The sequence below is a fragment of the Idiotropiscis lumnitzeri genome, chromosome 11, assembly GCF_059441095.1.
Source record: "Idiotropiscis lumnitzeri isolate Australia: NSW breed Sydney's pygmy pipehorse chromosome 11, RoL_Ilum_1.0, whole genome shotgun sequence".
Classification (NCBI taxonomy): domain Eukaryota; kingdom Metazoa; phylum Chordata; class Actinopteri; order Syngnathiformes; family Syngnathidae; genus Idiotropiscis; species Idiotropiscis lumnitzeri.
In genome coordinates, this window is record NC_142401.1 from 22,366,995 (window position 1) to 22,381,994 (window position 15,000).

General features: G+C 39.1%; 1 protein-coding gene across 5 annotated transcripts in view; it reads right to left on the reverse strand.

Annotated features, from left to right (window-relative positions):
* The window catches only part of setd5 (SET domain containing 5), a 92,339-nt gene that overhangs the window by 37,455 nt on the left and 39,884 nt on the right, over positions 1 to 15,000 (reverse strand). For 3 of the 5 annotated variants that reach the window (XM_088308248.1, XM_088308245.1, XM_088308246.1), the window contains exons 2-9: positions 13,465 to 13,714; positions 12,722 to 12,824; positions 10,339 to 10,601; positions 7,724 to 7,779; positions 7,439 to 7,626; positions 7,318 to 7,356; positions 6,952 to 7,236; positions 2,393 to 2,541 (exon numbers count right to left, since the gene is read on the reverse strand). In XM_088308248.1, the coding sequence (XP_088164374.1) occupies positions 2,393 to 2,541; positions 6,952 to 7,236; positions 7,318 to 7,356; positions 7,439 to 7,626; positions 7,724 to 7,779; positions 10,339 to 10,601; positions 12,722 to 12,824; positions 13,465 to 13,535 (1,154 nt within the window). In that variant the 5' untranslated portion in view covers positions 13,536 to 13,714. The remainder of the gene's footprint in view (positions 1 to 2,392; positions 2,542 to 6,951; positions 7,237 to 7,317; positions 7,357 to 7,438; positions 7,627 to 7,723; positions 7,780 to 10,338; positions 10,602 to 12,721; positions 12,825 to 13,464; positions 13,715 to 15,000) is intronic. The other 2 variants (XM_088308247.1, XM_088308249.1) reach the window with 2 other exon arrangements.

Consider the following 15,000-nt stretch of genomic DNA (forward strand, 5'->3'; position numbering starts at 1 on the left):
CACCAGTTGCGTTGTTGCAAGGTTGTTCTTGATATTACGTTTTGGTAGATGACTGCAGCAATTGCAATTTTTGGGGGGCACCAATCAAGTGTTCTTTTTGTCAACGATGACGATAATATTTCGTTAACGCGCCTTTTTTTTCACAATGATAATGAGACGATGACGAGCTACATGTGGCTCGTTGATAACGAAAACATATTCGTTGACGAAACGAGACGGCACGAAATTGTTAGTGTGTGCTTCGTCAGACGCTCAAAATATATGGCACCCCTTCCTATTGTACATGTAATCTGTCTTTCAAAACATTGCAATGCCGGTGCAACCTATCCTTGTTTGGCCACGCCAATGCGCTTGAGTCACGAGCAGGACAACTGGCCATGGGCTGTCACGTTACTCAAAAAACATTATTCACATATAGTTTCAAGAAAACAATTGAAAATATTTTCACCAAAATAATTTTACCTAAATAATTTCCCGTCAATATTTAGCCAGACACGCTATTTATTTTGACTCAATATTAGTACAATATCAAAGCAGTGAATCAAGTGTCTATGTGATTCCATTATAATCATTGCCTCGTCTACAAACTCTAGCATTTAAAGTGAAAGCCATATATCAACAACACCCAGAGCCAATATCGACTTCTCTGGCACTAAGCTCTCATGAGTTGGACTGACGATAATTGGAAAAGTCTGCTGTGGTCTGACAAATTTATTGATAATAGCCAGTCGCCAGGTGAACGCCTTTACAAGCCTCGAGAAACTTTGTTCAGCATCCTCAACAGTGGCATTGATGTGTCTAACAGGAAAGATTAGATTCCGGCTGAAGGTCGTCAAGTACCATCCCTGAGCATCCTTACATTCGTTAGTGTGGTAACACTCAGAGAGACAAAACCAGAAGCTGCCAAGACCCTTGGTCCTTTGTTCACGAACAGAATATTAAAACTCAAGTATGCAATTTTCCCAAATATATTATATTTCTCTCCCTGATTAGCTGAGGCTGAATGACTCCCAGAATACTTTGCATCACTTGTTTTGTGTTCATTTCTTTTTGAGATATGAATGGCATGAGCGATACATGTTTTCTGTTAATTATATTTCTTTGTTCATTATTTTGGTTGTTTCATTGTTCGCTAGTATGCTGTTCAATGGATGTTGGATGATAGTTTTGGTTTTGATTTAAAACCATGACTGTAAGGAGTGTTCTGACTAGTCACATCCCTCCCCTGACATTATGTGATCACATACTGTTAATGGCACTGTGTCTGAGTTGTCACAAAAGCTGTCTTCACACTCAGAATGCACTTTATTGTTATCAGCACCTGCTGGACAGCTAATGACGTGACCAACTCCACTTTGCCCTTTCAAAGCTGCCTTCTCAAAACAGATGCTAACATGCATGCTAGCTAGTGTTTTAGTGCTGAGGCATGACTTGATGTATCAATTAGGTTTCATGTTGTGTTTAATTTCTGATTTTTTTTTTCACTGTGCATTATCTGGGTTAATTGGGATAAGAGTTACGGGTTTGAGTTACAATGTGTCATTTTCTTCTGAATTCTTTTTGGTGGATTAAGTGAACATTTGTTAAGTTTCAAGATTTTATTATATGGATAGTATGATTTTAAAAGATATTACAAAGATTTGGCTTTGATTAACTCTAATTCCCCTTTATATTTTATTCTACTTAGCAGACTTGGTAGGTGTGGTTCACAAGCCCGCCTTGCCCCCATATGAGAGTACGAGAGGGCTCAGGCTCGATAACCGCAGAGTATAAAACTGAAGCAACTTCCTGACTCGCTCTTTGTCCCTCCTTTTGTTTTGGTTCTCTCCTGAACACACACAAATCTTTCCACTTGGAGCAGAATAAGTGCTCGTCGGCCTTGGGTCAATGCTAGTGAATGCAAAGACCCATGCTCCACGTAAAGGCATGCTACCAAACAAAACAAAAAACTGATCATCTATTTTTAATTGCTTATTTTGTATTCTTTGATTTCACTCTATTATATTCATATTCTTTGTTACTCTTTCCACCATAGTTGAGTTAATGAATAAATGCTCACCTCATAAAACAACATTGTGTACAGTGTGTGCGCTGAAACAATAGTTATGAACAGCTAAGATTAAAAAACGAACTCAGACTCTTTAAATGTAGCAGCCTCCTAACTAATGACTTTTTCACGGGTATTTTATCTGTTTAAGCCTTTTAAATTGAATAAAGAAAAAAAACTATGTGGTGCCCCTAGTGGCGGCTGAGTGTACAGCAAAATTCAGCGGCTGTTAAATTTTAAATAAACCTTACAATAATCGCTACACGTGAATAGCTATCAAATTGTTATGAAAATCATGGACATCGTGTCCTCGAGGCTTAAGAGGAAAACGAAACTCATACTTACTTTTTAAAGTAATGCCCATTGACCTCAAACTGTTGCTTGAGCATGACCTTTCCTCGATACTCAATAATAAGGATGTCTGGATCAAGGTTCTTGGCAGCACGAAGGATCTTCCTGTGTTTCTGCACACGTGTAACACGTCCTAACTGCAGCTACAAAAAAGTAAAAGTCAAGATTTCAGGTGACGCATTAGACACGCTAGCGTATGTGTTATATATAGTAGGACTGGGACAATAATTCAATATCAATATGTATCGCGATATTCACGTGATCAAAATAAAAAGAAAATGCCTTCAATAACATTTTCGACGAGCGTGGCATTGAGTGCGTTGTAGGCCGCACGCAGCGGCCTACAAACATGAAGAAGAGTCATTTAAATCAAAGAAGCAGCCGCTAAACCAACAAAGAAGAAGCATTCAGACCAACGAAGAAGATGCAGCTAAAGCAACGGTGTCATACGCAGAACGAAAGAGTGGCGAAACTTTGTTCAAATAAATGAGCAGTCGACTCGGTACAATACGATGATATTATGACCATTAACCTGATTAAACACCTCCGGATGGAGATGTGGTCTATATAAAGGAGTTCCCTACTGCAATGTGCTACCGCCAGTGTTAGCCATGGCAATGTTGTTTTTGGGTAGCATCGAATGCAAAAAAGCAGTAATGCACCGGTGGAGGTGAAACTGCACATTACACTACATTACAATGTACACAAAACAGTTAAAAAGTTAAAACAATAATAATTAGAGCTGTGAGCATCTATAAAGGGCCCTCGCAACCCTGGCAACGTTGGGGTACCGGCACATTGGAAATGTGAAATATTTACAAGAAATAATGTGAGGAATCTTCAAAAGGAATTTTTGTGTAGTGAAACTAAGAGTAGCTTTTGTTCTCAAAGTCTTGTCAATGTTTGAAGTAAATTCAAAATGGCCGACTACCTTTCAATTTAGCATGTGGCTCCCAGAGACTTTTTATTATGTTTCGGCTTTGTAAATTTTGAAAACGTTTGATGAAACAGAGCCGGGTTTGTTTTTTTTTGTTCTTTTTTTATTTCTATGGGGCGATAGCGAGTCATTTTTAAAAAATTGCACGACAAACTAATAAAATATTGATGATTTTGCCTGGCCTGATTTGGATGCAAAGTTTCATGAGTTTTCATTCAAATTTAGAACCTCAAAATAAGAGACATTTCGAACCAACTCTGAGAAAAATATCAAAAAAAGGAACTTGTATTTGCTTTAACCAGTATATGGCGCTACCACTAAGCTGAAAAATATGTTGGAAGATGTCTCATGGTTGGACTATCCTCAAATTTGAAAAAAATTCTAAAAGATAGGATCATCTGATTCATGTTACGGGAACTTTCGTTGCTACGGAGAATAATCAGATTTTGCGGCACCGTAATGCAGATGCCTTTTGCAGAGAAGTCACAAAATTTGGCATAGACTAAGATCAACGAATTGAGTTTGTTCTGACAATTTTCAGTCCGATTCGTTGAAAGGGCTCTGTGCAGTACGTTAAAATGTAAAAAACAATATATTTTTGTTACCATGAGGTGCAATGTGTGTATAACAGAATAATAACATATCTTCAGGTCGGGACGTTTTGTGTTCAGGTGAAGTTTTGGATTTTTTTTTAGAGCATTTGCAGGGGAGTTATTAAGCATTTAGTCCATTGTGGTGACTCGCCGCCTTTTAAGTAATTTCAAAATGGCCGACTTTAGCTCAAGGCTCCAAGAGACTTTTTTGGGCTTATACATACGCTATAAAAATCTTAAAAAGCATATATATATACATATATATATATATATATATGTCATATATACATATATATATACAGTGAACCCTCGCTACTTCGCGGTTCACCTTTCGCGGGTTCAGTGCTTCGCGGGTCTAAAAAATATTCGGGAGCAATGTAGTTTCGCCGAGCGGCACGACGGGCGCTGGAGCGGTTAGACGGCCGGCGTGCGCCGAAGAAGAGCGTGGGCGAAGAGGAGAGTGGACGAAGAAGAGCACGTTCCCCCGGGCAAGATCGGGGGCGACGTTTCGCGCGGTTCGGACCGTACCAGAGCTCCGGAGGAGGCCGGCCGGCGTGCGTGGCAGTTAAGCCGAAGAGGAGCACCTTCCCCGGGCACGGGCGGTGTCAAGCGGCCCCTAAGTTCAACCGAATGGAAACTCCGGAGGAGGAGGGCATGCTCGCGTCACAGTTAAGCCGAAGAGGAGCACCTTCCCCGGGCACGGGCGGAGTCAAGCGGCCCCTAAGTTTAACCGAATGGAAGCTCCGTAGGAGGAGGGAATGCTCGCGTCACAGTTAAGCCGAAGAGGAACAACTTCCGCCCGGGCACTAGCGGGGCGACATTTCGCTCCGTTCGGTATATATATATATATATACACATATACATATATATATATATATATATATATATATACATATATATATATATACATATATATATAAATATATATATATATATATATATATATATATATATATATATATATATATATATATATACATATATATATATATACATATATATATAAATATATATATATATATATATATATATATATATATATATATATATATATATATATATATATACATATTTATATATATATATATATATATATATATATATATATATATATATACATATTTATATACATATATACACATATACATATACATATATATATATATGTATATATATATTAGGGATGTAACAATTCACTCAAAAGCCCCGATTCGATTCGATTTTCGCTTCCCGATTTCGATTTGATATTTTGTTTATTATTTTAAATTGCTACCACACTCATCTCATTGCGCTCGTGTGATGCTGCAGCGATCCACAAACGAAATACGTATTGATGTTGAGCGCAAGCATCTAATTATTACATACATTTTGAATGGAACCAAAAACTATACACTATGCAGAATTGCACAATTATTATGAAACTACCTATATTATTATAAAAAAGAAATACTGAACATATTTCACGTTTCTTGAGCAACATTCCATTTTTTTAATATAGAAGGGACTGAAATCTAAGGAATGAAATGCACCATGCCAAAGAAAACTAAAATCATCACTTGAATTGATTTTTTATTTAGTTTTTATTTAACCTGAATATAAAACATTTTGTTTTGCTTATCTAGTTTGCATAATATAATCTGCAGATTTAAAATGTGGTGCGTGCCTAAAAAATAAGAGAGACAGAGAAAGAGGTTGCGAGAGAGAGAAATCTTGAGCGTGATGCATATCTTAAAACTCGGAAATAACAATGCTCAGTAAAACACAATTGTTAACCCACCTTTTCCCAATATTTTTTACCACTGTAAATTAGTATATTCTAACGACCTAGGTGTGTTATGTTTTATTGTCGGGTATTGCCATCAATGGCTTCTGGGAAATGCGTCGTGTTGTAATTTGGGTTGTGAAATTTCCTACTCCATAAATGCAACAGGCGTTGCGTGTTCACAAGATAGCACTTGTGCTCTTGCTGTTTTGATGCTAATCATGCGGAAATAAAAACTATGTTTTGGTTTCTTAATACATGTGAGGTCGCTGACTAATGCCACCACAATCCACAGTAGACGCTACATTATGTTAGCATTCCACAACAGGACATTGCGTGCGACGTTCCATCAAACCAGTGCTTCTCAATTATTTTCACGTAGCCGTCGTCTAATTTTATGTTTTGATACGTAATGATTGCAATACAACATTTCTGTTCAGAGCCGCTGGGTCTCCGCCCAAACGGGGTTCGTGTCAGACTTCTATTAAAAGTCAAGCACTTATTACGCTGTAATTCATTTTAGCGATTAGCACGCTTAGCGACTCCTCGTTCGCCTCCTCGTTTAAAACGCTACTTGTAAGTGGGGTTGTTTATTTGTCATGACGCAGCTTGTTGCTGCTGCTGTGCACGGACTTAGATATAGTAGAAATAAAGCTCATACTGCTGCAACGCAATATAGCTTGGCGGCTAGCATTCAAGTAGCGCCGAAAGAAATTACTTCCGGGGAAACGAGCAGCAGGGTTGACGCTTCTTTTTTTTTTTTTAAATCAGCACTGCCTGACCTACTGCGTAAACTCGGGCACAAACCGCAGCGTTGACGATCTCAAAATTGCGTTGCCTGAGATCGCAATTTCGGTCCCAAAACAATCATTTAGCCGTACTACAGCGTAAAAAAAGCAGGTACCCCAGGGTCGCACGCGCCCCTCCTCAGCATTGCACCGCGCCCCCACTATTTGAGAATCACTGCATCAGACGCACACGGTAGTGTGCGCGGGCTAACTACAGCTGGCTACGTCAAAAATTGTTATTGTAAAATTATCATTCATTTCAATGTGTAACTTTACCCGGTTATGAACAAATAGGGTCACTTAACCAATTAAGTTTGTAAGCTGAGGTACAACTGAATATCCTAAAGTATTTAGAATGCAATCACATGCATATTTTTGCTATTCGTGAGCCAACCCAGCCCCATTCCTCGGTGAATAGCGGTGGTCCACTGTAATGTTAAATACTGTTAAGGAATACGATTTCTTGGGCCAACCTGCATCTGCGAGCCGAGCACAGTGTTACTACAGGCCAGCTCGGTGCGGTTGATAGTGTCCATGGCGTCTATTGATGTCGGTGAGGTGGATGGAAGACTCATGGGTCCACTTTCAGTGTTTCCAACAGTCGTGCTGTCAGTGTGGTGAAGCGGGAGCAATGTTTGGATGTCAGAGCTGTACTGGTTGGCTAAAGCCTCCTCATATTGGTCTGTCCACTGGCGGATTCTACTCTCCCATCCCTCTGTTGTGTTCTCATCCAGCACACTGGCCTCTGTTGTCGAGTTCTTGACAAAAGATAAGATTCATGAAACTAAAATCAGCAACAATACAAATCCCACTTCATTTATACTGTACGTCATTCATACCTTCATCCTCACAGACTTCCGAGAACCCTCTCTAAAAGCCTGAGAGAATACATTTAACACCAATTAAAAAGATGTACTTCTTGAAGAGATGTGGCAAATACTAGTGACAGATTGTGCATACTTTCACTTTCTTGCCCTTTGGTGTTCCACTGGCTTTTTCTGTACTCTTTTTCCTCTTTTTAGATTTACTTCTTTTGACTCTGTTGACAGTAAGTTTAATGCTCGTAGGTGTATGCTGGGTGGCAGTGTAAGAGATAGTGGAAGGTGACACCTCCTCGTCACCACTCTCTGTGGCACTGCTCTCTCCAGCTACCAAGAAAGCACAGGTATATTGTTTGGCTGTTATGATATTCTTTACAGATGCTAAAACTGAACTGTAAGGGATGGAGGAAAAAAAGTCAAATACCTGAGATATTTTCATTTTTCCTGTGCTGGCCAACTGTTCCTTTCCTCCCATCAAGTCTGCAACAAGAAAACGGCCAGAACAACATTACAAATAGAGATCATTGCTGGTTTGGATATATGGGAAAATAAAGTTAATGACCAAAAAAAAAATACAAACATTACGTGGCTGTAAACCAATGAAATTTCCTCTATAAAAGTTTGCATGCATGCATGTACATGAATTCAACTACAGAATTGGAAACGGTTGGAATCAAACAATATTTTCAAAAATTACATGATAATAGAATAAAATAATCACTGACTACTGTATTTTCACGACAATAGGGTGCACCTAAAAGTCCCAAATTTTCTCTAAAGTGGACGTGGTGCCTTATAATGCGGAGCGCCTGATGTGTGGACTGAGTTCCAAAAATCTGTCCATGTGTGACAGAGTGCTCCGCCTTACTGACTGGAGGCATTACACAATGTGTGTTAACCCCCTTCTGTTGGTAAAGTTTGAGACCATAGAGCGCTGTACTGATACACTTTGTATTGTGTGACCACCCTCTCTTGGTCACAGTTTGAGCGCACTGTCAGTTGACAACAGACCAGTATGTACATGCGGGAGTAAGCTGCATAAAAAGGCAGCTGTTCACGATGCTGTAGTCTCTCTTATCATTTATGTTATTGCAAGCAAGAAACACCACAGGTTAGATTAACCTTTACACAACATACCCTGCCCCATCTCAAAAAATAAAAAAAAGACGCTGCTCAAACCACACCACTCACGACATCTCTCTAACCAGCCTTCTGGTGGGCTGAGGCTGAAGCACTACCAGAATGCTTTGCAGTTCTTGAGATATGAATAGCATGGGTTAAGTGTATTTCTTTGTTCCTGGTTTTGGTTGTTTCATTGTTTGCAAGTATGCTGTTCGGTTGATGTTGGGTGATAGTTTTGGTTTTGATGTAAAACAGTGACTGTACATAGTGTGGTGACTCGTGACAATGCCAACATTGGCATTGTGTGATCATGTACTGTGAAGTTAAAGTGTGTGCTTGAAATGCTGATGCCCTGCGGTAGCGAGACTGAGAGGGAACCTGCCGTGATTGAACGAGGACTTTGATGGTTTTGTGGATGAGGACTGATAAATAAAATAATGTGAGGACATTAAATACTTCAATTAAGTACAACCAATCTCAGTTTCTCTCCCACTGCCTTGTTTTGCTAGCATACATGCTATTTTATGTTTTGGCGTGCATGCATACTAAGCTATGGTAACGGTCTGTTTTGACATGCCTGAGGCCAATAAGACCGATGCGCCCTATGTATGTTAAATACAGAAATAGTCCCCACAAGTGAAACTGCACCCTTTAATACGGTGCATCCTATGGTCGTGAAAATATAGTAATAATGAAAAACAAACTAATACACAATTCATTTAATTAATAGATTATTTGCAGCCATTTTCCTTCAAATAATACCGGCGCCTGCAAAAGTATTGGAAGAGTGAGGCCATTTCCCTTTGACCATTAGGGTTTGAATAAAAATTAATGAGAAGAGAGATTAGCATTGAGCATGAGCTGGAATTTCAATGTACTTACATCTGGAACGCATATACAACTTACAAGAAAGGATTATGCACTAAACACCTACTTGTTACCTGAGAAAAAGTATTGCAAAAATGTACTCAATTAAACTAGATAAGACTGAATAAAACTTTAATTATTTAGTTTTGTTTGTTTTTTTGGTGATACTTTTCCAGACTTTCACTGGAACCTCTTTCAGTTGTCTATTTTGGGGGGTACTCCCTTCAGTCTCCTTTTCAGCAGGAAAATGCACATTCTTTTGTTTAAGTCTGGAGACTGACTTCTAGTATAAAGTCTTAGTACAACAAGTCTTGATGAGCGCCTTTATTGTTTTGGCAATGTGTTCCGGATCATGATCTTGAAGCATGATGAAGGATCGCTGAATCACTTTGGTTCGAATCAATGGTTAATTTTTGTCTTAAGTCCATGAACTTCCACAATTGTTCAGATTTGTCTCGTTATTTTTTCAGAAAATTCCACTCTGACATTCTCAGTACTCTTTGTAATAGTGGTTTGCATCTTTTAGTGTAGTTTTCTGTAAACAGACGCAATTATTTTTGCTTTTTTTTTTTTTAGCAGCTCTCAAAATGTCGCCCAGCGACCTAAGACGTCTTTTGCCAAGTACACCAGTGTTTGTTCTTCAGCCCATTCCAAATGGCAGTCACCAATGTTTTTCATCTACATTTTCCCACCTGCCTTCAGCTCTCCTGGTAAAACACAAATCTAAAAGAATTTAGACATTCCAAGTTACCTATTCTTTATAATCGCTTAATTAGAAAACTGAGGGCAACAAAACCTTTGTGAGTAGAAACAAATGGTGCTTCTAAGTTGTGTATCAGAATCAGTAACATGAAATAAAAGCAGATATAATGATCACTTATCTCATATGCATCCAGCCCAGATCATTTTGAGGGGAGTGTGTAAGGGGAGGCGTTTGCCAACATTGGAACCATTAGGATGCTTTAGTTCCTATTTGTTTGCCAAACTGTATTGAGAAAAACTGTAAAAAGCTGCTTGCGGACAAAACAGGGCACATCCTCCATGTCTCACCTGCAGTTGTCACATTTAATAAGCAAGCCGTCTGGCATCAGAGTGCAGTGACACCAGTTGGCTATAGCCCCATCCTCCTCTGAGGAGCTATCACTGTCTGCTGAGTTGTCCGCTGTAGTTTGGATATAGCGGGAACTGCATACCACGCCATTGAGATCCATTCGACGAATGATGGTTTGAGAGAGCGGGGAAGAGGGTGGGGTGGGAGGAGGGGGGGCACCATAGTTGTGATCCTGACAACACACAACGGAAGACTGTTGCATCTTCAAACAACGGGTGTTCAGGCAAAAAGGGAAACGGAAAATGGAGATGAATGAAAATGAGGGCAAAAAAACCCAAAACACCCAGTTATGTGAAACTGCAAATAACAATTAAGTTGATTTGGTAGTGTATTAACGTCTTCACACATCAGGGTGGTTTTTAATCATACCAAAAGTTTAGATGTGCACATTATATCTAATATGACATTGACATTTAGGAATTAACTGCAGCAAAAAATGTTTTATTCTGAAAATTTTGCAACTTCAGCATTGGTTGTTGAAATAACTCCTGGTGTGCGGGTGTTAATAATGCACCATGATTTAAGCACCTAAACATCATGGAGATTAAGGACAAATGTAGGAGCAGGGATTGATAAATGTTAGGTAAACTGTAACATAAAACACATGCCAATTAAAACAATGAAAAAAAAGGGAGTAACAAGCTTTGGCCCTTAATGTTTCATCACACCCCTTGGTTTGTGAAGACTTTTTTATTATTGTCTAATTAGATTTTAAAAATGCATTCAAAATAGAAAACACATGCTGTGTCTCACAAAAGGGATCATCCATCACATGTTAGTAAAAAATGTGTGCTTCTACTTTAATGAAACTTTCATTGTCAGGCACAGTCCGTTGACTTATGTATGTCCCAGCGAGAGCATGTGTATTTGGCTTTCGAATTATTTACAATTAAAAAAAAAAGATTATTATATATATATATATATATATATATATATATATGTACGCATATATATATATATACACACATATATATATACAGGGTTCGCGGTTAACCGCTTCCCGATTGCCAGTGAAAATTGGCCACGGGCAAGGTAAAATTATGGGCAACTTGCCCGACCGGGCAAGCATTTTTTAAAGCAGCCAAATATCTTTAATTTCGACGAAAACTGTGGTGTGATCTGTTTGTGTGCACTGTATGGTGATGGTTTAACCCAGACACCCCCTTATGTTGTGGTATGGTCCATTGGCCTTATCGGGGGCAATGGGCGGGCGCTACGGGGATCAGTTAGTTCAGTGAATGTCGAGTTAAAGTGGACGTCAATAAATCCCGCAGTATTGGAACTCGCTGAAGTTGCATCCTCATTTGAAGTTTGAAAAACACAACAAAAACCTACGATACTTCGGCCGAAAATTGACAGCCGGAAATTTTCTTACCTTCTGCGCATGTTTACAAGTGGCGACGAGTTCGTTCAAATCCGAACATTTCGGATTCCTCTGACATGACTAAAATAGCTTGAATATTTTTAAGTAGACAATTCAGTTGTGAGTAAGGAAGGGAGTAATATTTGATTATTGGCTGTTAATTCATTAGCTCCATGATGTGACCTGACATAGTGTCAGTGACTGTGTTCCGTTTATGCTATGAAATTTATGGAGGCAGCACAACAGGCACTGGTCTTAAAAAGGAATACACAAATTTCCCACACTCATAATTTACTCATGTGATTACTCAATTAATAGGCTCTCCTGGATTTAAAATTGATAATCTGGATTGCTGTAATATCATTTTCCCAAATTAACATGCAGATTTGTTAATTATTAAAACTACAATTAACATTTTCAATAACTGCACAGGATGATACATGCTGTTGGGAGTAGGGTTTCATGGTTGATGATGAAAACAAGATTAATTTATGTGTATCAGATTATATGTTTATTTACATTTGTGGCGCACATTTTTCAACTATAAACATTTTATTCTTAGAGAAAAAAAATTGTCACTTGCCAAAGTCGGGCAAGTAATTTGGCCACTCGGGCAAGGCAGATTTTAGTGGCACTTGCCCTATGGGCAAGCAGTTTTTAAAGTTTAAAGTTTATATATATATATATATATATATATATATATATATATATACACATATATATGTATATATATATATATATATATACACACATATATATATGTATATATATATATACACACACATATATATATGTATATATATATATATATGTGTGTGTGTGTATATATAATACAATAAGGGCCAAATGTGAGGGGTGTTATGACTTTTGTACAATACTGTACGTATATACTTGCATAAATAAATATTTTCTATTTAACTGAATGTACATAGGATAAGAAAAAAATCATTTTTACTCACAGCATATGGTAGGCCCCGATTCCCATGACTTTGTGCACTTCCACAACTGTGGCTGTTGAAGCTTTTCTTATTTACGGCAGGGCTTGCTTCAACAGATTCAGGGCTAAAATTTCAAAAAGCAGACAGGAAATAAAACCGGTATTAATATAGCGTTTTAAAAAAGTCCTCCATCCAATATTTTACCTCATGCCTCTTGATATACACAATTAACCACTAGATGGAGCCAAAACTCAGAAATATTATTCCTTCACAGATGATCAACAATTGAGGACATGGAATGTGGGTGTCATTTTGTTCTGCAACGCCCTCTTGTTTACATAGATCTGACCCAACAGTAAATAATTTTTCCCTTTCTTTTTGGGTTTTCTAATGGAGAATTTTGCGCACAAGTGTTCAGTTGTAATCTGAAGAGTTTGTATTCCTTGACAGGAGTAGTACACTTTATTACCATTAAGAACAAAATTATGTGACATTGGAAATGGTACTATCAAGTCGATATTGAAACAGAAACTACTCAAAGCACTTAAAATAAAATTTGGAAATGGTGGTCGATATCCCTATAGAAAGCCCAATTTACTCATATTAAACCTGACAGGTAAATTAATAAAAACAACTACAACTAATGGACTGAGTGAAATCCTATGGCAAAAATCTTTTTTTTTTTAAATATACCGAAATGGTGCAGGGCAATGTGGTAATTTTATTGTGTTTTTGTCATAACACATTGGCCATTGATAACTTACTCTGATCCAGCTGCCATTTCTGTGTAAGACGTTTCAGGTGTGGTGACTCCTAGAGTGATTACTATGCTCATGACGTCCAGCAAACCAACGCTTGGGCGGTAGGAGGGGCTGAGGGGGGGGCAGGATGGAATTGTGGGGAGAGGGTGCAGTAGGTGGGACGAGAAATCAGAGGGCTCCAACTACAGTGACAAACCACTCCGATGGTGGGGAGCCCCTGAGCCGTAGCCCTCGGCTTACAGTCATGTGGGACCTGAGGATATAGAGAAGAGGGTGATTGAGACTGTTGTTACAGAAAGGCATACACTTGGTCTGTCAGACTTGAAAATTTTAAATGTTTCTCACTTAAGCCAACATAAATTCAAAAATAGTCCGGATGTCAATACAATTGAAAATAGGCTCAAACCTGCAAAGCCGATCAAGCAAAAACAAAAGAGAATGTTGGATCCAGCTTGATGAAGAGTACTGTTTATCACTCATTAAGTCCATTCCCTTGAGACCAAGCTGAGAGAAAAGCATATATATATATATATATATATATGTATATATATATATATATATATATATATATATATATATATATATTTATATATATATATATATATATATTTATATATATATATATATATATATTTATATATATATATATATATATATATATATGTGTCGATCGTGTCCTCAAGAGATCAGCTGTTAGCACTCCGTGCTAACCCCGCGTCGGCTCCCGGAGCGAGACCTGATATCCCCCGCGAGCTGAGGAGGAAGAGACGGGTATGTCGTGCGGGGGCTAAACGCCAGGCAAGGAGGAGACGATACCACCCCGTCCTCCCGTCCGTTATTATGGGGAATGTTAGATCCCTCCCCAATAAAATGGACGAGCTAACAGCGCGAACCCGGCACGAGAGAATTGTCCGGGAGGCTAGCTTGCTGGTGTTCACTGAGTCGTGGCTAACAGAGCTGACGCCGGACGCCGTCGTGGAATTGGACGGCTTCCAAATACTACGTGCGGACAGGACACTGGAGAGGAAAAGGGGAGGGCTGGCTGTGTTTGTTAATGATAGATGGTGTAACCCTGGGCGGGCACATAACTGTTAAGGATCAACTTTGCAGTCGGGACATTGAGCTGATAGCTGTTAGCATGCGGCCGTTCCATTCACTGCGAGAGTTCAGTCATGTGATCGCGGTGGCGGCGTACGTGCTACCCTTTGCTAACAGTGAGACAGCCTGTGACGTACTGACTGCAGCTGTGAGCATGCTACAAACACAGCACCCAAATGCCCTGCTCCTTATCTCCGGTGACTTCAATCATGCTTCTCCTTCCTCCTCTCTGCCTTCATTCACACAAGATGTAACCTGCCACACCAGAGACAATAAAATATTGGACCTTTTCTATGCCAACACCAAGGAGGCGTACACATCACTGCCCCTCCCCCCACTGGGCAAAGCTGACCACAACTTGATTGCTCTCCTGCCTGTGTACAAACCTCTGGTCCGCAGGCAGCCAGCTGTGACACGCACAGTTGAGCAATGGTCCGGAGA